The sequence below is a fragment of the Mastacembelus armatus genome, chromosome 7, assembly GCF_900324485.2.
Source record: "Mastacembelus armatus chromosome 7, fMasArm1.2, whole genome shotgun sequence".
NCBI classification, from domain to species: Eukaryota; Metazoa; Chordata; class Actinopteri; order Synbranchiformes; family Mastacembelidae; genus Mastacembelus; species Mastacembelus armatus.
In genome coordinates, this window is record NC_046639.1 from 14,911,080 (window position 1) to 14,935,616 (window position 24,537).

Genomic DNA, 24,537 nt, shown 5'->3' on the forward strand with positions numbered 1-24,537 from the left:
TGCACTTTAAATATGTTTACAGCTGACCTGACTGTTGTTTATTGTTTATTCATTCATATACATTCATTTACTGTATGATAGTGTTGCTTTTATTTGCACATGCTGTGTGGTGTTTCTAGTGTTTTCAATACAAACATATGAGGTGACCTCCTGTTAAAAATATTTTGATCTCATTGATCTCAGTTCGTCTTCATAGTTACCTAGAGCTTCCTCCTAAACTGAATAAATCTTTAAAAGGCATCTATGACTGGCATCATTGATGCAGTAAACTCATCACTGAATCGGTGAACTCTCACTGGGATTAGAGACTGATATCCTGCATTACTCATTAATTGAGTGGTTTCTCCGCCATCAAAGGATCTGGTGCCCCCAAATTATGAAGATGGTTTATGATATTCATAATTCATAAACCAGACAAAATAAACACATTCATGTTCTATACAGGTATATATTCGCTACACAAACATCAATACATAGAGAAACATACAGATGAATATACAGCAACACAGTCACAAATTGGCAGTTGTACTCAAGACACAAAAACAGACACACATGCATTCATAAATATACTCACACACATATTAACAGTCCCACGTATGCACTCACGAATACACGTACACCCAGATGGACACAAATGCAAACATTCATACATATGGACAATCCCACACATGCATATTCATGATGCACAGATGCACACAAACATTCACACACAGAGGCACAAAGATACACACACATACAGACATATACAGACACTGACATACAGACAGACACGCAAATATACAGATGTACTCAGGGACACACAATCGCTCACATGCACACACATGATTACAGATACAACCATTGATGCATACAGATACATACACAGACACACCCACAGATAGACATATTCACACATGGAGAAACACATACATTTATTGACACAGACACATACAGATACACATGAGATACATACAGATACACATGAAACACAAATACAAATATGGAATATCTTCACATAATAGGTGCTGTTAGTGAAGGAATTGTTTTGATAGGTCTTTTGATAGTTTTTCTGTAGTTCATCTGTACTGTGCCTGTGTAGAAGTGCTGTGTCACTGTCACTCCTTATCCCACTCTGGGCTCACGTCACCATAGCAACTGCTCACACAGCAGTTGCAGGGACCACAGCTGCCTGTGGTTGGTAATTACGCTGACTGGCTGCCTAATGTCCACTGCTGTTACACATGGGGACCATTTTCAGTGTTGGCCATGTTATCTTCTCCAAGAAGGACATGCCAAGACTTTCACAATAAAAGTCTACAATTATTCAGAGCAAGTGACTGCAACTTTTAAAGATTCAAACTCAGCTTTTAATTGAGAGTCATTTGAATGCCCCACAGCATGCTCACTTTCAAAATAAAAGCCTTTATTCTGCATTCTTTCTATATAAAAGCCAAAATGGCTATTAACATACAGTTTTACTGTTGTCTTATCCCAGCAGTAAATGTTCAGACTTTCACAATAATTGTCTACAGTTATTTAGTGTTCTACAAGTGAAATCCTTATGATTTTGACATTCTGCATTTTTAGTTGAGTAAAAGTTATAGACAGAAGGCCTGACTTCCAAATTTTTGTTTAAATTTCTAAATATATTTCATCTCTCTTTTTGCTTGCTTAAACATAAAACAGATTTATGAAACACACTTGGGCTCAAGTGATCATAGATTACATAGTAGAGCTGTGACAATAGGAGCACTAATAAATATGAATAAAGTAATTTAAAATTATAAATATTTTATGTTTTTATCTATCAGTGTTAAATCATTTCCTACCAGTACATATATTGTGCAATAATTTACAACACTGAAGTTCAAGCAACACCATATGCTAACAAACCACTTCCATAAGCACAATTCACCATTGCACATATAGAAATACAGATGGGTGATAAATACATGGAAAAACCAGAATGGTTGACCCCTTCACTGAGGGTCCAGTGACTGTTTTGCTGTGGGGGGCAATTTATATTTTCTGGATCATGACCTGGAATTTACCTGCAAAGATAAAGAACAAAAAGGGAAGTAAATGCATGAGACCACACTTTATCGTCATTCAAAATGAAATCTAATTCAATTTTCTTTCTGCTGAAATGTGATTCTAAGATTACTTCTACCCAAACCTGAAGGTGCAATGTTTAAAATATGAAAGATTTAACCGCATCTAGTGGTGATATTGCAGAATGCAACCTTCTGAGCACCTCTCACACCCCACACCCTGTTTCCAGGCATGAGAGGGAATATGGTGGGCCATCACCTTTAAAACACAATTTCCTGCCTAGAGACAGTGTTTGGTTTGTTTGTTTAGGGCTACTTTAGAAACATTGTGGCACAACATGGCTGCCACTGGGGTACAACCTGGTAAGATCACCAGCCTATGACAGTACTGCCATACATGGGGTACATCTCAGTTCCCCTAATTGCATTCATGTTATCTTCACTTTTACTTTTTTCTTATGTTTTAGGCTGGAGACACACTATACGATTTTAAAATCACCCATTTTAGAAAAGTGGGACACCACAGACAAAAGGACTGTTTCAACCAATTTCTAATATTATTATCCTCTGAGCATACTAACTAGACGATTCGACGAGAGCAGGAGACCAAACACCTGCCGATTGTAGTTTCGATTTTGCATTGGCATTCCACAGAAACTTGTGTGATCAAACGTCACTTTGTGATGCATGACTTTTCATTGTTGACCCTATTGTAGTAATGTTATGTCTTGCACAATATGTTAAAAAGAAACCTGCGCTGTTGGGATAATTCAACAAGCCTATATTTATTATTTATTACTGTGTTTCTTCTTTATTTTTCTTTATTACTGTATTTGTGAGGTGTAAAAGTATGCAACATCCAGTTGGTGATGTTTTCCGGGCTGCTCACTCTCACTGGCTTATGTGTGTGTTCTGTTAAAGCCTCTCCAACCAGGAATTGTAAATATCATACATTTGATATCAGGAGCAGTAACATAATTGTGATGACACCACACACTATGTTTAGGCAAATAATTGGTTCCGACAAGCCTCGAATGGGGCCATGCTCCCACAATTATTGGAGGGGGAAAATCAGGCATAAAATTGTCTAGTGTGCCACCAACCTTAGTATTACTCATGTAAGATGCAAAGAGGAAACACATTTTTAGAGATATTCGTCATCCTATCCTCATTGCTTGTTGATCCATAAAACACTCAAAGGACCGTCTCTTGCATCCTCACTCCAGGCAGCCTGTTCGCTCCTCAATCCTCAGAGCAGGAAAAAAAATGGACTTCCAGATGGCAGGACAAAATAACGTCTGGGTCAAGCAAAGATCTCTCTCCGCTATCCACTCACCCCAACCAGTCGAGGCAGATGGCCTATCCCTATCCCTATCCCTTTTAACCCTATCCCTCTGTATCCTCCTCACCCACACCAACTATCCTCATGTCCTCCTTCACTACATCTAAGAACCTCATCTTTGGTCTTCCTCTAGGCCTCCTTCCTGGCAGCTCTAACCCCAGCATCCTTTTACCAATGTATTCACTGTCCCTCCTCTGAACATGTCCAAACCATCTCAATCTGGCTTCCCTGGCTTTTTCTCCAAAACATCTAACATGAGCTGTCCCTCTGATGTACTCATTCGTGATCCTATCCATCCTCGTCACTCCCAAAGAGAACCTCAACATCTTCAGCTCTGCTACCTCCATCTCTGCCTCCTGTCTTTTTCTCAGTGCCACTGTCTCTAAACCATATAACATTGCTGGTCTCACCACTGTCTTATACACCTTTCCTTTCATTCTTGCTGACACTCTTTTGTCACACATCACACCTGACACTTTCTTCCACCCGTTGCAACCTGCTTGCACACGTCTCTTCATTTCTTGGTGATCCTTGGTGCAGTCCCACCTCCACCTTGAACTCCTCTGTCACCCCTACAGCACACTTCACCACTGTCTTACAGCTCTCATACATGTCCTGCACCACTCGAACATACTTCTCTGCCAGTCCTGACTTCCTCATACAAAACCACAGCTCCTCTCTCGGCACCCTGTCCTATGCTTTTTCCAAATCTACAAAGACACAATGCAGCTCCTTCTGGCCTTCTCTGTACTTCTCCATCAGCATTCTCAAAGCAAATATTGCATCTGTGGTACTCTTTCTTGGTATGAAACCATACTGCTGCTCACAAATGCTCACTTCTGACCTCAGCCTAGCCTCCACTACTCTTTCCCATAACGTCATTGTGTGACTCATCAGCTTTATTCCTCTGTAGTTTACACAACTCTGCACATCTCCATTGTTCGGGCACCAGTACACTACTCCTCCATTCCTCAAGCATCCTCTCACTTTCCAAGATCTTGTTAAGTAGCCCAGTCAAAAACTCTACTGCCACTTCTCCTAAACACTTCCATACCTCCACAGGTATGTCGTCAGGACCAACTGCCTTTCCACTCTTCATCCTCTTCAACGCCTTCCTCACTTCATCCTTACTGATCTTTGCTACTTCCTGCTTCTACTCTGTGCTCTCTAACATTTTCCACATTCATCAACTCTTCAAAGTATTCCTTCCATCCTTCCATCACACTTGTGGCACCTGTCAACACATTTCCATCCCTGTCCTTAATCACCCTAACCTGCTGCACATCCTTCCCATCTCTGTCTCTCTGCCTCGCCAACCTGTACAAATTCACCTCTCCATCCTTAGTATCCAACCTATCATACAAATCCTCATATGCCCGTTGTTTGGCCTTTGTCACCTCTACCTTCACTTTACACTGCATATCCCTGTACTCCTGTCTGTTCTCTTCTATCCTCTGTGTCCCACTTCTTCTTACCTAACCTTTTCCTCGTAACACACTCCTGAACTTCTTCATTCCACCACCAAGTCTCCTTATCTGCTTTCCTCTTTCCAGATGACACACCAAGTACCCTCCTACCTGTCTCCCTGATCACTTTAGCTGTAGCTATCCAGTCATCTAGAAGAACCTCATGACCTCCCAGAGCCTGTTTCAACTCCTCCCTGAAAACCACACAACACTCTTCCTTTTTCAACTTCCAACACTTGGTCCTCTGCTCTGCCCTTGTCCTCTTCATCTTCCTCACCACCAGAGTCATCCTACACACCACCATCCTATGCTGTCTGGCTACACTCTCCCCAACCACTACTTTGCAGTCACTGATCTCTTTCAGGTTGAAACATCTGCACAGGATGTAATCAACTTGTGTGCTCCTGCCTCCACTTTATATATCACCCTATGCTCCTCCCTTTTCTGGAAAAATGTGTTCACTACAGCCATTTCCATCCTTTTTGTGAAGTCTACCACCATCTGTCCTCCTGCATTCCTGTCCTGCATACCAAACTTACGCATCACTTTTTCACCATTGAAGTCTGCCCCAATCACCACTCTCTCACCACTGATACCCACAATCACCTCATCCATCTCCCTCCAGAATTTCTCCTTCTCTTCTAACTCACATCCTACCTGTGGGGCATAACCACTGACAAGATTCAACATCACACCTTCAAATTCCAGCTTCAGACTCATCATCCTATCTGACACTCTCTTCACCTCCAGAACATTCCTAGCAAAATCCTCCTTCAGGATAACTCCTACTCCATCCTCTTTCCATCCACACCATGATAAAACAGCTTGAACCCTGCTCCTAATCTATACACCTTGCTACCTTTCCACCTGGTCTCCTGAACACACAAGATATCCACCTTTCTTCTCTCCATCATATCAGCCAAATCTCTAGTTTTCCCTGACAAAGTCCCTACATTGAAAGTCCCTACTCTTAAGTCCTACACTCCTGCCCTTCCTCTTCTCTCTCTCTTCTCTCTCAGCACCAGTGGCGGTCATTGTTAACCCGGGCTGCAACCGATCCAGTATGGGAAGTTATATTTGTGATTTGCATGTTTGATTTGGCTTAAATTTTACATCGGATGCCCTTCCTGACACAACCCTTGGCATTTACCCGGACTTGGGACCAGCACATGAAGACACTGGATTGTGCCGCCTTGTGGTTGCATTGTGCTATACAAATAAAATTGAATTGAATTAAATTGAATTGAATTCCACAAAAAAAGAGAAATTTGTTCTCTCTCCTAGGGCTGCACAAAAAGAATGACGTCTTTTGACGTCTTTTTGTGATTAATGCGGCAAGAGGAAATGTTTTCATTTCCGCTTTCTCTGCTGGTGGTTGTCATAGTAATGGATACTTTTGAGGAATGGCTGGCAGAGGCGGTGAAGAGGTATGAAAATCTTTATAGCCCATCTTGTAAGGCATATAGAGACACACATCACACGTCTTGCGGATTATGTATCAGCCTTAAGGAAAACTGGGGTGTACAAACCAGCAAGTCTTTTGGACTGTAGGAGGAAGCTGGAGCACCCAGAGAAAGCCCACACAGGCACAGCAAGCTCCACACAGAAAGGCCCTGGTCAGCCTAGGTTTCTTACTGTTAAGTTGTTCTTGCTGAACATTTTTAATGTAATAAAATCAAAACTTTGAGAAAATCTCTGTTATTGTACAATGAACAAATGATGTGTGTCTTATAGAGCCCAACCGATAGATCGCTTTGTCAATTTTATCGGCCGATACAAGCCTATCGCAGATATATTGGTATTGGCGAATATCCCACAGATATGCCACTGATTTTTTAAATGTGCGTTTAAAATGCGTTTATGTATATATATTCTGTTTATGTATACTGTATTCTATATACAGTGCCAGTCAAAAGTTTGGACACACGAATTGAAATGCCCTTGCCTGTGCAAGCATATCCAAACTTTTGACTGGTACTGTACTATAATATACACATAAATAATATAGGGCGATATATCGATATCAGATATTTTTTTACTTCATAATGTCAGTATCAGCATCTGCCCCAAAAAACCCATATCAGTTGGGTTCTAGTGTCTTACATGCAGGCATGATGGACACTTCAGCTGTCACAATACTCTTCACTCCCAGACTGGACAGAGCTCCTCTCACCAGACCACAGGTGAAGGCCAGATACTGCAGAGAAACAAAGAGTCATTTGTGTCATGGGAACTGTAGATAAATTATGTACCATAAAATAAGAATCAAACAAGTGATCATTTGAGAGTTGCTCTAATTATTATTTGCTGTAAGTAGGAAGACATGACATGATAGAGGTGTAATATTTCCGATATTCCACCAACAACGTTTTTACTCTGAAGTTTATACTAGAGATTTCTGTAGTTGTTATCACTGTTGATTTAAAGGAAATCATAAAAACAGGAAATAAATTTACATTTAATTTTATCATCGTGAAGGAGATCACTACACTACTCTGATGCCATTAGTTTTTAATAGCCTGTTATACAGTAAAATACAGTACATCACACCCTTTTCGCGAAAACAAACTCCAGTGCACCCAAAGTTGTACATCTGCAGACTGAACCCAGATCCAGGTGCATTGATAACACACTAGTGAAGGAAACAAGAAGACATTTAATACAATGAGAAGCAGACATAAAGCTTAATGAAATAAAGGCAGAGCACCTCTGGGGCATGTTCCAGGTACTGCTTCCCAGCTGACAGCTGATTTAGTAATCGGAACTTGTTGTCCTGGAGCACATAGATGCCCTGAAACACATGAAAACAGCATCGGCAATGACAGACATCAAGTGCACAGAATTTACAGCTGGTGACAGGAGACTGGGCAAAACTATACTAGGCAAAAATAAAAAGTCTAATCCAACACTCTTGCAGTCAATACTCCATGAAGGTGATAATGAGTAGTTTTGTTGAAACTGTTTCAGAGAGGCATATGATTACTGTGTTCTGCTGGTGACCTGTACTGCATTATACAGACAGGCCTTTATATTATATACAGAATACAGTAAATTAAATAGGACTGACCCTGACTGAATATCTGACTGGACTAAGTCTTTTCTGTACTGCTGGCTCAGAGTGCATTCTGTTAACATATTCTATTTTTTAAAAAATAGTCCATGAATAATAACAGAGATGGAGAGGGGGATGGAGAACTCAGTGATACCTGGTGATTGGTTCGAAGGTTGTCAATTTGCTTCTTGAACACACAGGTCCAAAAGTCTTTACAAATAAACTTCATTATGTCCAGCTCATCTTTGAACCGTACTGTGTCTTTTGTCAGCCTAGAAAAAAGGAAAACCTGTTTTAATCAAGACTAGAGCTTGAGAAAACACAATTTACTTAAACAAGTGTTGTTGTTGCAGTAATACCTCGTACTGCAACAACAACACTTGATTAAACTTAAAAAAATATTTAATTTGTTTTAATTCACAAAAAACAAAGTAAGTAAAACAAATTTCACACAGGGAAAATACAGCACTGAGGGCCATAGTCCAACTTGTAATTGGCAGAACACATCTGATCCAGGTAATCAGCAGTAGGTAGTGCAGGGATAGTTGGAAAACAAGCAGGGCATTGGCCCTCGAGGAACATGGATTGCTCACACCTGTCTTACAGTATTTGAAGACCTAGAGCCTCACATAGCTCTATACTAAGTTGAGTTTTTTAGACATTTTTTTTAAAAGTCTGCCAAATAATTTCTTTCAACTGGTGGCACTATAGCAGGGGTATTCAACTAAAATTTAAAGAGGTCCAGTTGGAGAAAATTTCTTGAAGCAAAGGTCCGGAAGATCATAATGTCTAACTAGTTAGTGTGATATGTATTTAAGTAGCCTAGTAGTTTTATCAACATCTGCATGTAATCAATACCTGACTGTCAAATCAAATGAATTCAGTACAATTCAAAAACTTTCTGACAATATTTATTGTCATGTAACATACAACTGAACATATATGTATGGCTGTAGATATGTATAATGTTCTCTCATTAACTAAGTTCTCTCTCTTTCTCCGTCTCACTTTACAGTTTCTCTCCCTTTGTTTTCTACATGTATCGCTATCTTTCTTTTTCTTTGTACTGTCTTTTCATGTGTAACTTGCCTCTAGCGCTGTTTACAATGTAGAGTCGTAATGTTTACCGCCTGGGATGCACAGACTTGATTGGCTGAGTGGTATCACGTGGGATGGCTCAACTCGCATGCAATTGGTCTGTGCGTTTCCACTACCGTAAAGTCTAAAAAAGCTGCGCCGGTGGAAATAGAAGCGCCCCGTTAGGTTTTAAATCACAATCTTCTGTTTTGGCTGTAGGGCTGTATGGGGCGGCGGTCCGCCTGTTAGTGACCTATGCACTATAGTATCAAGCTTCAGCATTGCTTGCACACACTCAATGCCATGTCTGTGGTAACAATGTTGATCTCAAATATTCATGTTTGCACCAGTAAGCCTAGCTCTTGATTCAACAGTCGTCGATACATAGGTAGCCACATGGGGGTGTGACAGCTATAATTTTTTAGTATGTTAAGCACAAGGTAGCTGTCTACCAGATTTTACAACTGTGACCTTCATAGTTTTTGACATGTAATGCTGAAAACATTACCTCTGCTTCTAGCACAGCTACCAGATTTAGATTACATTCAGGAGTTATGGCACTGCTCATTTAACATTAAATAGCCAATAACAGGGCAATGATGGAATTCTGGAGGAATTCTGGAGAATTCCTTGTTTAACACTGAACGCCCTTCCTGACACAACCCACTGGTTATCCAACCAGTTTCTGACCAGGAACGACCCTGCTTAGCTTCCGAGATCAGACGGGATCAGGCATTCATCAGGTTTGGCCGTGTATAGACGATCATTAGTCTTTATTAAAAATCATTAGTTTACTTAACTAATTTTCTTTGCATCCCCAAGTTGTTTGGAGTAACTATCTTAAACTAAACATACTTAAACATATGTATCACTACTTAAATTCATTTGTTAATATAAATCCATCCATTATCTATACCCGCTTATTCCTTAACCAGGGTCACAGGGATCTGCTGGAGCCTATCCCAGCTCTCTTTCAGGTGGAAGGCAGGGGTACACCCTGGACAGGTCACCAGTCCATCACAGGGCCACATATAGACACACAAAGACAAACAACCACACACACTCACACTCACTCCTATGGGCAATTTAAGTACCTGGAGTAAACCCACGCAAGCACAGGGAACAAGGGAAGAAGGGAAGGGAAGAAATTAAACACATTTAAATGTTCAGAAAAACATATATTTTTTAAAAGACAGTGTAAGATCACATTCTGCAGTCTTGCAGTATTGCACAAACACTGTCAATCAAAAGATCATTTTTTCTTAAGATCACTGTCTGTTGTGTCTCAAAACTCTAGCAGCGGACAGTATGAAAGCTAATAATTTGAAGAGACCTTACACCCCTGTCACGTTCGTAAGCCACTCAAATTTTTCAAGCAGCTGACTGCAGCCACTAGTACCGAGATACAGTGACGTTTTTTTTATATTTTCATATTTGCACTTTTTTCACCATTTGTCGAGTTAGTTCTAGAAATATATTTTATATTTTTTTATTTTTTTATTTATGAAGGGCAATTTATGTCTGAGGTCTTCAATGTTGCTCTCATAAATGAATGCAAAAGAACAGTTTCCTCATCACAAAATGTAGCACTTGTAGGATTTAAGGCTTGAATGCCCTTCATTATTTCACAGTTTGGTTTAGAGAACCGTCTACTGATCTCGCTGAGCATGTTATCAAGGACAGGGTAAAATATATTTGTGCGACAAGTTTCCTCATTCTGCTCAGCCTATCCATAATAGTTTGACAAGCCATGTGTTGACAGGCCCACCTTGTATCACTTAGCTTTTTTTCGTGGCGGTCCAGACATAAACACGTATCGTTTCTGCACAAGAGAAAAGGAGCAGTCAACCTCTGAGTCTGCTCTAACAGTGTCAACAATAATCAAGTTGAGGCAATGAGCATTACAATGGACATAAAATGCATGTTTTGCCACATCTTTAAGACTGGCTTGAACACCAGAGTTCTTTCCGCACATTACAGAAGCCCCATCGTCCAACCAAATTCTGCCTATATTCTAGTTCATATCTCTCTATGATACATACAGTGGGCACGGAAAGTATTCACATCCCTTTAAATTTTTCACTCTTTGTGTCATTGCAGCCATTTGCCAAAATCAAAAATTTTATTTTATTTCTCATAAATGTACACTCAGCACCCCATCTTGACAGAAAAAAACACTAATGAAGAAATTTTTGCAAATTTATTAAAAAAGAAAAACTGAAATATCACATGGTCATAAGTATTCAGACCCTGTGCTCAGTATTGAGTAGAAGCATCCTTTTGAGCTAGTACAGCCATGAGTCTTCTTGGGAATGATGCAACAAGTTTGTCACACCTGGATTTGGGGATCCTCTGCCATTCTTCCTTGCAGATCCTCTCCAGTTCTGTCAGGTTGGATGGTGAACATTGGTGGACAGCCATTTCCAGGTCTCTCCAGAGATGCTCAGTTGGGTTTAGGTCAGGACTCTGGCTGGGCCACCATGTTTCACTGTAGGGATTGTATTGGGCAGGTGATGAGCAGTGCCTGGTTTTCTCCACACATACCGCTTAGAATTAACGCCAAAAAGTTCAATCTTGGTCTCATCAGACCAGAGAATCTTATTTCTCATAGTCTGGGAGTTTTTCATGTGTTTTTTGACAATCTCTATGCAGGCTTTCATGTGTCTTGCACTGAGGAGAGGCTTCCGTCGGGCCACTCTGCCATAAAGCCCCGACTGGTGGAGGGCTGCAGTGATAGCTGACTTTGTGGAACTTTCTCCCATCTCCCTACTGCATCTCTGGAGCTCAGCCACAATGATCTTTGGGTTCTTCTCTACCTCTCTCACCAAGGCTCTTCTCCCACGATTGCTCAGTTTGGCTGGACGGCCAGGTCTAGGAAGAGTTCTGGTCGTCCCAAACTTTTTCCATTTGAGGATTATGGAGGCCACTGTGCTCTTAGGAACCTTGAGTGCTGCAGAAATTCTTTTGTAACCTTGGCCAGATCTTTACCTTGCCACAATTCTGTTTCTGAGCTCCTTGGGCAGTTCCTTTAACCTCATGATTCTCATTCGCTCTGACATGCACTGTGAGCTGTCTTATATAGACAGCTGTGTGCCTTTCCTAATCAAGTCCAATTAGTTTAATTAAACACAGCTGGACTCCAATGAAGGAGCAGAATCATCTCAAGGAGGATCAGAAGAAATGGACAGCATGTGAGTTAAATATGAGTGTCACTGCAAAGGGTCTGAATACTTATGACCATGTGATATTTCAGTTTTTCTTTTTTAATAAATTTGCAAAAATTTCTACATTTGGGTTTTTTTCTGCCAAGATGGGGTGCTGAGTGTAGATTAATGAGAAATAAAATGAATTTTTTTGATTTTGGCAAATGGCTGCAATGACACAAAGAGTGAAAAATTTAAAGGGGTCTGAATACTTTTCGTACCCACTGTATGATCTTGTCTGTCAGTCCTGCGGCATCTTGATGCATGAAGCTCTCCTTTACAGTCCTTCTGTAGTAACATCTGAGAACAAGAGAAATTTGTTCTTTATTTTTTATGTCTTTGGTTTCCTCAGCCATTAGAGCAAACACCTGACTGTCCTTGACCTCACTGATAATGGTGGAGCATACCATTTCTGACAAAATGTCCAATATTTCATTTTGGCTGTGGTGGTTGGTATACTTACTCCTTTCAGTTTCTTTTTAATGATTTTGTTGTGGTTACCTAGAGTCTCTAGTAAAGCCAGAAAGTTCCCCTTGGTGTCTGAATCCATATTCTCCCTGTAACCTCTTTGAGCAACGTTTTGGGTAGCAGTTACCACTAAAATTCTAGCTATATCAGTTTTTTGTGCTCTTCTGAAAGTTTACTTAAAATTGCTTTCGTTTTTTCTTCTTCTTCAAGTAGTTTTCAGGCTATCATAGCATTGTTTATATGTGTATTTTCCCCAAATCACTCACATCACTTATGAAATTGGCATTTGAAGAGTAAAAATCCTGGATTTTTTTTAAACATTTAGTGGTTTTGATCAGAACTGAAGTTGATTAATAGATTTAAGCAAATAAAGTTGAAAAAAATATTTATCTGATATATTTTTACAGCAGTTTATTTTAGTGGATGTTTTTATCCCGAACATAACAAAAGGGTAGTGAATTTGCCCACAGTGTATTATTAACCTATGGAAAATTTATTAACCTATGGAAAATTAAATAAGTTGTCATAGCTTGGTCCGCCAGATTGAGATGGGAATAGAAATAAATAGACATTTACAGACTGAAGTGGTGGAAGCAGTAATAAGGGCTGTTAGTTCGGGGTTGCGTTTAAGGGACATGTTAGAGATCAAGCGTGCACTTCTCACTATTCTGAAAGGCCAATATGGAGTAGATAGATCCACAGAACTTTAGCACCAGCTCCTTAACATCGCACAAGAACCCAAAGAAACTGCTTTCAACTTTGTATTCCATGCAATCGAGCTTAAAGAGAAGCTGTTATAGAAAGCAGCAAATGAGGACACTGATGAACAATACAGCAGAACCGTCATTCTGCATAAGTTCCTCCGCTCGATAGAAACTGGGCTGTTGAGTGATGCAGTGAAGTTCCAGATTTTGCCTTATCTCAGTGATGTGAGCATAACAGATGAGGAACCTATACAGAAAGTTGATGAGGCTGCAAAAGTTGAAAGTGAGAGACAAGAAAAACAAAAAAGATCCACTGCTGGTAAAACTTCCAAAGTGTAAGGGCTCCACTCAGACTCACAAAACCCATATCTGCTCAGAGCACCTCTAAACCTAAGGAGTTCAACTCATCAGCAGCGATCAAAACAGTGAAAGTGAATGAGTCGAAGCCTGACACCCTGAATACGCAACAGATATTCTTCACAAAGAAATTAAGCAAATATTTTTGGCTGTAATCGAAGAAAACCCCCATCCTCCTGATCAAAAGCAGAGAGTGAAAGACTGCAAGAATTGAAGAGATGAGCAAATAGGCGAGCAGTGTTGGCATTGTTTTAAATGTGGGGAGGAAGGCCACTTCTCTCGTGGATACAGAACCACATCAGGAAATGGACAGGGACTGCTGAGGCTGGGCCAGCAGTAGTCCAAGAACGAGTGCCCCAAAATGAGCAGCCACCACCTAGCCCAATCTTGCAACCAGGAACAGCCTTTGAAAAAACAGCAGCCATTGCCCCATCATGTGGTTAACCATGTGGTTAACTACATACCACCTCGACACCAGCCACAGTTGGTAAGCATTGTAGGAAGCAGATGTGTGATGGACAATTGCCCAGTTAGAGCTCTGTGGGACACGGGAGCCCAGTCCAGCATCGTGAATGAACCCTGGCAACAAAACCACCTTCCTCACACTGTCGTCAGACCCATTTCAGAGTTATTGGAGGATGAGACACTGACAATTCTTGCTGCTAACAACACTCCCATTCCATATAATGGCTGGATTGAAGTCAGTTTCAGACTAGGCAATGACCCCACCACAACAAATTTACAAGTGCCAATACTATTGTCAAGTGACCCAGTAGTTGCCAGTGACTAAAGGTGGGAAAAGGCAGCTGGTATAGAAAATGAGTAAAGTCTTCACAATAACAGTAAAAACTGCTTGTCATGTGGTCAAGTTGATGCAGAGACTGGTGTAGTTCATACTGGTGGAAAAAGAGTGTCCTTACCAGCTAATTAAGTTACCACGGTCTACATAAGAGCACGTGTAAGTTCACAAGCCTAAGGCCAGCAAATGTTTTCACTGGATATGCTTAATCCTCCACCAGAAGGCTTGATCTACAATGATGGACTGGTGCAGATCCCTAAAAAGAGAGTCCCATACATACCCATGTCCATGGCCAACACTACTGATCGCACCATCTGTCTGGACCGTCAGAGAGTGATTGGATACCTGGAACCCGTCAAGGCCATATATACGGCACCTGTGCAAACAGAAGAGAACGAGACAATAGCTGAAATGAAGGACAACACAGAGACACCACAGCTAAGTAACGAGCAAGCTAGAAGACCAACATCATGGGACCCCGCCTATGGATCTCTCCCATGTGTCAGAGGGAGAGCAGGAGGCGGGAAGGACAGTGTTGCGGCAGGAATGCCTATGATAGTGACAATGTGGGTTGTATACTGTCTTTCAAGATGCATATTACTCTCCATGATATCAGTGCAAAAGAGCTATATGTCTGTCCCAAAGCCTCTTCCCAATGAAGTTAAGGAGTACTTGCAGGATTTACTGAGAATAGGATGGATCATGCCTTACAGAGTCCCTTATTCGTCATTGGTGGTGTGTGTCCGCAAAAAGGACGGCACTCTCCGCCTTTGTGTTAACTTTAGGGAAATCAACCGCAAGTCAGTCCCCGACTGCCATCCGATCCCAAGGATTCAGGATATGTTGGAAGCACTGGGTGAAAGCTCATGGTTCTCCGTCTTACACCAGGCGTCTAAGGCGTACCAACAGGGGTATCTGGATGAGGAGAGCCGTTCATCACACAATGGGGGCTCTTTGAATGGGTCCGCATACCCTTTGGCCTGAGCTCGGGGCCCCCGCAGAGTACCAGAGGAGCATGGAACATTGTTTGGCTGATCTGAGGGACACGATTTGCCTCCTGTACCTTGATGCAATCTAGTGCACAGTCACAGCTTTGAGGAACACTTGGAGCACATCCATCTTGTTCGCCAATGGTAGCATGGTGTAAAGTTGACCCCAAAGAAGTGTGCACTATTCAAGTCGAGTGTGAGATTTCTTGGCAAACTGGTGACGGGAGAGGGTTACACAGTGGACCCTGCCGAGGTGGCTCTGGTGATAGCTCTAAAAGAGAAGAAACCTGTCACTGTAGGTAATGTATGCCAAATGCTTGGGTTCCTCTCTCATTACAGATCTTTTATACCCAACTTGTTCCATGTGGCCCACCCACTATACAACCTTCTCACCATCTCGAACCACAAAAATCACGCTCCACACCCGACCATGAGGGGGCCCAGTAAAACACGAAAGAAAAACTTACCATGACAGACACCTATACAGTGCACCAGCTCTCATGAAGAAGTAGCGAATCATCTTGTAGATATACTCACCAAGCCCCCTGTCCTCGGATATCAAGATTTCACCCAGCCATTTGTATTACTTTGTGATGCATCCCAAGTTGGTCTGGGCACAGTGTTATACCAGAGACAGCAGGGGAAGATGAGAGTGATCGCCTATTGCTCTCGCACCCTGAGTCCATCAAAGAATAGGTATCATCTGCACTCCAGAAAGCAGAGCTTTTAGTGTTAAAATGGGCCATATGCAAGCGTTTCTGGGATTATCTGTACAACGCCCCATCGTTTGCTGTATATACAGATAACTCACTGACATTTGTGCTCACCACTGCAAAACTCAACATGACAGGACACAGATGGATGGGGGAGTTGGCCGATTATAACTTCACTATCCGGTACTGCCCAGGCAAGAACATATTAGCTGCAGATGGATTGTAGCGGATACCATGGATATTGAGGACTACATGCGCAGCTGTGCAGCTGCACAGCTGAGGCCAGTCAAGATGTAATCAGTTCACCTCTCACCCCAGAACAAATATGCAAAGCGCAGGGAGATGATAAAATCTTGTCAAGAGTCCTCTGGTATAAGTCACATAACAGGAGGCCAAGTAGAACTGAAGTGAAAGCAGAGAATCTGCAGTGGCCATACTGCTGAAACAGTGGCTAAAAATTAATGTGGGCCAAGATGGTGTCCTGTACCATAGAACTTCCCGTCAAAAACAACTGCTGCTTCCCAAAGCTTACCATCTATTGGTCTTTAAAGAACTACACCAGGATATGGGTCAGTTTGGAGTCGAAAGAATGCTTGACCTTGCTTGAGAACAGTTTTACTGGCCACAGATGAGTAAAGATGTAGAACATTTTGTCACAAGAGTGTGCAAGTGTCTCAAGAAGAAAAAGCCGAGTATAAAGATTTGTATACTGCCAATCCAGACCACCTATCCATTCCAGCTAGTTTCCATAGACTTCCTGCTTTGGGATAAATGCAAGCACAGTTATGAGTATATATTAGTGGTCATGGATCATTTTACAAGATTCTCACAGGCCTACGTGATTAGGAACAAAGCCAAAACTGTAGCTGACAAGGTCTTCAATGACTTTGCACTCAAGGGAAAAGTTTTCTATGACAGGAAAGTTCAGGAAAGAGATCTCTACCCAGTTAACACACAGCTCTCCACAGAAACCTCACCCCCAGAGGGACCCACAGGAAAATACAGACCTACTTGGAAGATAAGGTATATAAGGTGAAGGGGAGAAAAGCTGAGGACATTTATGAGATCAGTCCAAAAAACAGTAAAGGAAGGAACAAAGTGGTTCACAGAAACCTCCAGCTGCCCTGTGACTTCTTACCCCCTGACCACAAATAGAGGGACTCCAGTCACAGAAAAACACTTTGAGCTCACCAAAGACATAAGCCTGTGGTACTGAGTTATGATACACTGGGTCAACCATCCTTGGTACCATGAAACTGCAAGGTAACAGAGACTCAGGTAACAGTATGGGGCCAGAGTATGGGTTACTGGAGGCCATGGATGGCTGAGGTGTTTAAAGAAATGCTTTAATTGTTCCCGGATATGCCAGGAGACATATGTTATGGGGGAGAGCCCTGAGTAGCTTAAAAGAGACAAATAAAAATAGATACTTTATTCATCCCCCATGGGGGAAATTCAGAGATTCAAATTCAAAAAAGCCCTTTACATTTTTAACTTTGTCTGATCCAGGAACAATGGCCATTCCTGTGACTATTTATTTTGTATTACAGGATTACACTGTGTTGAGAGTAAAATTAATCTTGTTAAACTCAGGTTTGTCAGCAGGGGGCACCCACACTTTATTCATCAGTGCATCAGTAGTTGAATAACAAGGAAATAGTATTCAGTACATGATGAGAAACAGGTAAGCTGATAATTATTACTCTGGTAAAAACCAACAGTGCATTGTGTTCCTATAGAGTCGAATTTCTGGCCTGAGACATTAAAAATGTTGAATTTGACTGCATTTAAGAGTGTCAAACCCAAAATGGAGAGTTAAAAACTAGCAACTTTCAGTGTGACGAGTGAGAAATTGTCTAAATATACATATAGTTGAAATAAGCAGGCAAGATGAGGTATAATGATAAACTGTTTAGATCTGTACAAACATGGATTAGTCCTGTATAGTGATGTGCATTTAAAGTTAAAGAATAACGTGTTTGTGATTACATATTAACATGTCAAGACCTCTAGAGGTTGAGTCATGGCAACTGGACTTTCAGTTTTTACATTGAAACATTTCACCACTCATCCAAGTGGCTTCATCAGTCTAACAAAAAAGCTGGTATGGAACCTCCAATTTATCTACCAGGTTGGTTTCACTCCACCCCTACTCCCGTAGGCTCATTAAGTGAGCTATGTAAATCAGGTGAAAGTCATTAAACCCACACTCCTGAGTTGGTTTCACTTCACACGTGGCCTGAATAGGTTCGTTAGGTGAACGACAGAAGTGAGCTCAGGTGAGGGTCGTTAGGATCTAATTGTATGCTCATGTGACCCCTCTGATGCACCAAGAGACCTTGACACCAAGAGTGTCCCTCCTGGCAGACATTTGATTTGTTCCTTAATTTGCTGGGAACAGATGAAAGGGCAGCCTGGTAAATTGAAGACAGGTTCTTCACAGACATGTTAAGACCTCATTCAGCATGGCTCTGTCAGCCATTACATTGAAAGAACATTTGTGAAGTACTATCTATTTGGTGATGTTTATGGGTTTGCAGCAGATATTTCTTGAGAATTTAGTGTGGTTTAAAGAGTAATGTGTCCAGTGACATGTATCTGCATAAACATTTACACTATAACGTGTTATTGTTTCTGATTCTCTGGCAAGGTGTCTGGCATGAACAAGTAAATAATATTCAGTATGTGATGAATTTCGGCAACAGACATGCTCCTTGATTGACCTGTGTTTCTCTTATCTGTTTTAAGAGAAAATAAATGTGTTGCCATAAGAACGGACAGCGCATCCATCCTGAAAGTGTAAGAAAGTTGTTGGTGCTTTTCCCTTCAGTTTGGAAAAAAGAAGAGATTTGGCTAAAGCACAGACTGAGCTCAGACTGCCTGTTCATCAGCTTATCAGAGATCCCAATCTCGTGGTGTTCAAGGCAAAAAATGATACAATGTGTCATGTGTGAGGATTTTACAACAGAGCAAATGGTCACTGACTTAAACCAGTGTGGGGGTTGAATGTTTGCTTGACCCTCTGATGCTATGTGGTTCTGTCTCTTTATTGGTTTAGTGTTTTAGGGTAGAGGGTTGTAAATAACTGCCAACAATTTGTCTCTTTGATGGTAAGAAGACTGAAGATAGATACCTGAATAAACAATGTGGGGGTCTGTTCAGGATTAGACCACAGTACTGTATATAAACCTGGTGTTGTAACACAGAGAGTCAGAAGATTTCTGCAAAGACGTCCTCTCCGGACCCGTGATTAAACCTGAGATGATTCATCACACTTGTGGTTGTTTTCTCAGAATTAGCAACTCTCAAACTTAAAGAAATTTCTACCACACGTGGAACAAGAGAAAGCCATTGCACATGTCTCGGGGTCAGTTAAGAACAGCAGACATCTTGTGCCCACATGGCAAGACATAGATGTGTTGGAGTCTGTGAACAAAGCCATAAAACCAGTGCAAGATTTTACTGATGCTCTGTCTGCAGAGGATCACATGTGAGCGTTTCGTGGATCAAACCTGTGCTCCATGTGTTCATAAGCAGTCACCTTCAACCAGGAAATCAATTCAATTCAATTCAATTCAGTTTTATTTGTATAGCGCCAAGCCACAATACAATCATCTCAAAAACAAAAAAAAAACCCCAACAAATCCCTTATGAGCAAACACTGGGTGACAGTGGAGAGGAAAAACTCCCTTTAACAGAAGAAACCTCCAGCAGTAAAGGGCTCAGTTTGGGCGGCCACTTGCCAAACCCACCAAATCAAGGAAGACACTAAGCTCACAAAAAAAAAAAAAACATACTGGTGTACCTCAGTTACAAACAATCATTCTATTACTGATGAATTGTTGGACATAGCCTCGTTGATGGACCCTAGTTTCCACACAGCTTACACTGATATTGACAAGACTGAAAAAATAAAAATAAAAAATCCATCACAGAGTTGATGTCTCTACCCACTAAAAAAACCACACCACGACCTGGGACAAGTGTAATGCTGCAGCAAGAAGAAGCTCAGTCTGAGCTGAAGAGGAAAAATCTATAGGAAGCTTCTTCACAAAGAAAGTGGCACCTTCCTCACAGTCGGAGGCAGATAAAATTGAAACTGAGCTGACGTCCTACTTGTTGTCCCCAGATACAGACAAAGACACTTATCCATTTCAGTGGTGAAAGCAATATTGAGGCAAACTTTCAGATCTGGCCAGGAAGTACCTCTCTATTCCTGCTACAAGTGCCCATCAGAGAGGGTCTTTAGCATGGGTAGGACCATTGCAACATGCCACAGTGCATGTCTCAAGCCTGATGCTGTGGACAGGCTTGTGTTCCTTGCTAAAAACACGTAAAATGCTGTCAGGCACCTGACTGATTTTATTTAGCATGCAAGTTGCATATTGAACTTTTGTTCAATATACAATTGTTTTTCTTCAGGGATTTTTTTTTCAGGTGACAACTATTTATTTTATAAAAAAGTGATTTAAGTCTGCAGTTTGCACTTCACAAATCCCTCATATTTTGTTATATTGCTTTTTTTACTAGAATAACCAGAACTGACAGGCAAAAAGACTGTTCAATGTTTGCAAAGTCACAAAAAGAGGTTGTCATGTCATGTCATGTTGTATTGATTGTTTTTCTAAAATAAAGAAAGAAAACTTGTTAGTGAAAGTAAGTTTGCATTTTGCACTTTTAGTCCAAATAAGCGGTCCATGTTTTATTATAGTGTTTTTGGTTAAAAAAAAAAAAAATCAACTATGCCTCTAGTGTTTCATTCAATTAAAAAAAAAATGGAATTGTTTTAAACATTGAATTTTGTCTCAAAAAACCAGGGGTTCAATTCTGATGTTACTCACTTCTTGAAATGTTACTGAGTTGGTTTTATCCAAAGACAGACTTCAACACATTTTGTATTAAGTTGTAAGTTGAAATCAGCTAGTATTGTGACAGGTATTATCACAGAATATTAACACCATGTTTTACAGCATTTGAGCTCTTTACCACCAACAACATAAGAGATTAAAAAAATTAACTAGTCTACACCTGAAAACCGACTGAAGTTGACTGTTATTTCACCGACAGGAATAATGTTTTGGCCACAAAGTGTTTGAAATGATTTGCACACATGTACACACATATATAGTCCAGGCCTACTTGTTGTGTCAGTAATCAGTTTAGTGCAGTAGGTTATTATGTTAGAGCTTGTGTTTTGTCTGTGTGGTAGTGGTGAAATAGAAATGTGCAAGATGAGGAGTGTTTTTCAGTAATGACCACACTGACGTATGAAAACAAAAAATAAAACAATATTAAAAGCAGATGAGTGCATGTCATAATGTTATATTGTACAGATTTGAAAAAGGAACACGTTAGTAACAGAACACGTTATCTTGTTACCTCTCTATTAGCCCTTGGCCGACTCTAAATCCCATGTTTTCCAGTTTGGTGATTTTTCTTCCATTCTCCTGAATGAATGACAGATGACAACCAATAAACACCGCAACCGCTAACTGTTCAGATCATCATCATCAACTCCACCGAAGAGAAAACTTTCTTGCTGTCTTACCGTCTCTCCATTTACAGATGACTTGTAAATGTACTGTATCACTTCGTTATGTAAAAACTGGAAAGGAGCTTCGTCTGCCATTCTCTGTCCACGGAAGCCCGTAGTTCTAACAGCAGTCTGTCGTCAGCTGGTTCACCGTGTCACTTACAATGGAACACCATTTACAGAAAACAGAAAGACAGCTAAAACACACGTCAGTATATAAAGTCTTTATTACACAAACAAGCGCTTCCTTGTCGTTCTTGTGGAAAAGCAGGGGTGGTAGCAAAGACTGCGTTGTTAGTCCATTACTGCCCTCTGCTGGCTTGGAGTTTCACCTGTGACGTTCAATAAAACAAAAGTTGATAGTTGACAAAGTTCTATGCAAATCCATAAAAAAATATAAAACAGACTAAAAAAAAATTAAAGGTGAAATGCAGTGCGTACTCTCTAACACCAATGAAGCCTACTATTCCGAACTCTAACAAAACAACATGTCTGTTCAACTTAAACTTTGGAAATATATTATAAATCCTACATCAAAAATCTTAGCTCAGGGTCCAATTGCTAGCATTTTCTGGGGCTTTCAAACTAGATGAAGTTCTACTATTGAAAGTTTTCGAAATAACCATCAACTATGTTTTTCTGTTTTACTGGGTACCAGGGTGTACCCCTGCCTTTCACCCAAGTAGAGCTGGGATAGGCTCCAGCAGATCCCTGTGACCCTAGTTAGGAATAAGTGGGAATAGATAATGGTTGGATGTAAGAAACCGAAGACATTAGCTGCTGCTACTCTTTTATGGTCAAATAATTTAAACTGTGTCTTTGTCTGTGTCTTAGAACTTCACTGTTGTCTGGTTCCTTCCACCTTGTACTTTAAGCACATGTACTGTAGTTCATTTTGACTCAGTTCCACATGTGTATTCAATTAATCTGTGACATTCAGGAAACTAGATTTCCTGTCCCGTGGTCTTATTGTGAAGGGACAACGGGAAATGTTGGGGCTGAAATAGCTGAACGTTGTATGATTACTGATGTGTGTCACCTGTGGACTTGTAGTTAAATAGCAGGGATCGTGCTGACACAAGTCGCCGGGTTGTCTGCTTACCATACCCACAGTCGTTCTAACTATTATTGACTATTGGAAGCTGCTCAAGAGGAGTCAGTCTTCATTCCTGTACAGCGGAACCCGCGAGGTGGAATTAGACTCGACGAGGGGGACGCTTTTTCTAATTCGGAGTATTGTATGTCATGATCTGCAGTGGACTGTCTCTCATCTCTCTCGAGGAGCGATGACCATCTCCTTTGGTCATCCATCTCTCCCAGATTTCTGTTAACTTGTGTTCCAATAAACTCATATTCTACTTTTATACTCGAGTTCTGGGGGTTTTGTGTTGATGGGGTCGTGATCCATACAAACCTTAGCTAAAAGCATGACATAATCTTTAAGTTAATATGGGAAGGGGGAAAAAAACTTTAGGGAGTTTAATGGTAGATTTTTGAATAATATATATATTTGGAAATCCTTAAAATTAATTTCACACATTAAAGACAACAGATGCCAAGATGTAGGAGAATGCTATCTGTTCATCTAAGGTATAAGGTGGAATAACGAGCAATGATGGACAATTCAGGTAAAATATGTCTGATCTCTGATATCTGTGGTCAGCTTCTGTAAAAGATGTCTGATCTCTGACATCTGTGGACAGCTTCTGTAAAAGATGTCTGATCTCTGACATAATGATTAAAGGCAGCTACCATTTTATAAATGAGTAACGTCAAGCTGAATGAAAAACACCCACAAATGTTGACTTTATTATGCAACAATTAAGGACTACAAATCAGTGAGCACAAAAACTGGTGTAAACAAAGATAACATTTTTTTCATGTAACAAACATATACAGTAGTAATATTTAACAAGTGATTTTAAAATGAAAACAGACATTTTAAATTTCTTCTTCATGCAGTTCTGTATACCACTAAATGAGATGTGACTCCAGCAGCTCAGTGCTGATCTCCTGGTGTTCAGGGGTTTTCTGGACAGTAATTGGAGTAGGACGAGAGCCACTTTACAGGACAGTCCCTGAAAACACACACATACAAACTGATCTGCAGCCACACCTTTAATTTCTTTTGTCAATATACAGATACATCCTCTCTATTTTCCCAAATTCATTCTTTTCTTCCTCACTTAAACATTTAAATTTTTTGTAATAAAGAAATAAATTTTAGTACCTTCCTCTTGTAACCTAAGAAAGCTTTAACTGGTATGGGAGAATTTAGCCAAATTTAATACCTCAAGCACCTGGTTTGACTGTTGTTTTACTGTTGAATAGGTGTTTTTCAGCGTACATCAGTCCTATTTATATAGGTCAGTAGGTCCCTATTCACCTACTGGAACCTACTGAGCCTACTGGTAGGTTCAGTAGGTAGCAGTAATAGATTCAGCAGTTTAGGCAATAAAACGTCTTAGTTAGGTTTCGGCAATAAAACATCTCAGTTAGGGTTAGGCATTAAAATGCCTTGGTTAGGTTTAGGCAATAAATGTCCTGATTAGGTTTATGAAATAAAATGCCTCAATTAGGTTTAGGCAATAAAATGTCTTGGTTAGGTTTAGGCAATAAAATGATCAAAAATGTACAGCATTAGTATTAGCAATGTCAGTTAATCGCCATTGACTCGTATTGTCTCCAGTAAGTGAGTAGGCTCCTACTGACCTGTATAAATATGTCTGATATATGCTGATAACACCTATTCAATAGTAAGCCAACAGTCAAATCTATGCTTATGAAGAACACTTGACACTATA

At 40.6% G+C, this 24,537-nt stretch overlaps 2 protein-coding genes across 5 annotated transcripts in view; both read right to left on the minus strand.

Moving 5' to 3' along the window:
* Positions 1-1,381: 1,381 nt before the first annotated feature.
* On the minus strand, positions 1,382-22,000 carry trappc6b (trafficking protein particle complex subunit 6B). 2 transcript variants are annotated; one of them, XM_026333360.1, is made up of 7 exons: positions 21,749-22,000; positions 21,580-21,647; positions 14,779-14,874; positions 8,045-8,162; positions 7,546-7,629; positions 6,942-7,035; positions 1,382-2,030 (listed from the first exon to the last, which is right to left on the minus strand). In XM_026333360.1, the coding sequence occupies exons 1-7, from the start codon at positions 21,827-21,829 to the stop codon at positions 1,999-2,001; spliced, it is 573 nt and encodes a 190-aa protein (XP_026189145.1). In that variant the 5' UTR covers positions 21,830-22,000; the 3' UTR covers positions 1,382-1,998. The 2 variants fall into 2 exon arrangements, with proteins under 2 accessions (XP_026189145.1, XP_026189146.1); XM_026333361.1 differs by lacking the exon at positions 14,779-14,874.
* Positions 22,001-23,623: 1,623 nt separating this feature from the next.
* The window catches only part of LOC113146287 (forkhead box protein P3-like), a 31,848-nt gene continuing 30,934 nt past the window's right edge, over positions 23,624-24,537 (minus strand). For all 3 annotated transcript variants that reach the window (XM_026333686.1, XM_026333685.1, XM_026333684.1), the window contains exon 13: positions 23,624-23,811. In XM_026333686.1, the coding sequence (XP_026189471.1) occupies positions 23,754-23,811 (58 nt within the window). In that variant the 3' untranslated portion in view covers positions 23,624-23,753. The remainder of the gene's footprint in view (positions 23,812-24,537) is intronic.

What these genes read in the sequence shown, in the direction of transcription:
- trappc6b (XM_026333360.1), bottom strand. Translation starts at nt 21,829, where the DNA reads ATGGCAGACGAAGCTCCTTTCCAGTTTTTACATAACGAAGTGATACAG. An exon ending in GGCCAAGGGCTAATAGAGAG is followed by an intron (nt 14,875 to 21,579) that starts GTAACAAGATAA and finishes CTGTTTGCACAG; the next exon opens with GTGCCGTATATATGGCCTTG. An exon ending in AGTGTCCATCATGCCTGCAT is followed by an intron (nt 2,031 to 6,941) that starts GTAAGACACTAG and finishes TTATCTTTGCAG; the next exon opens with GTAAATTCCAGGTCATGATC.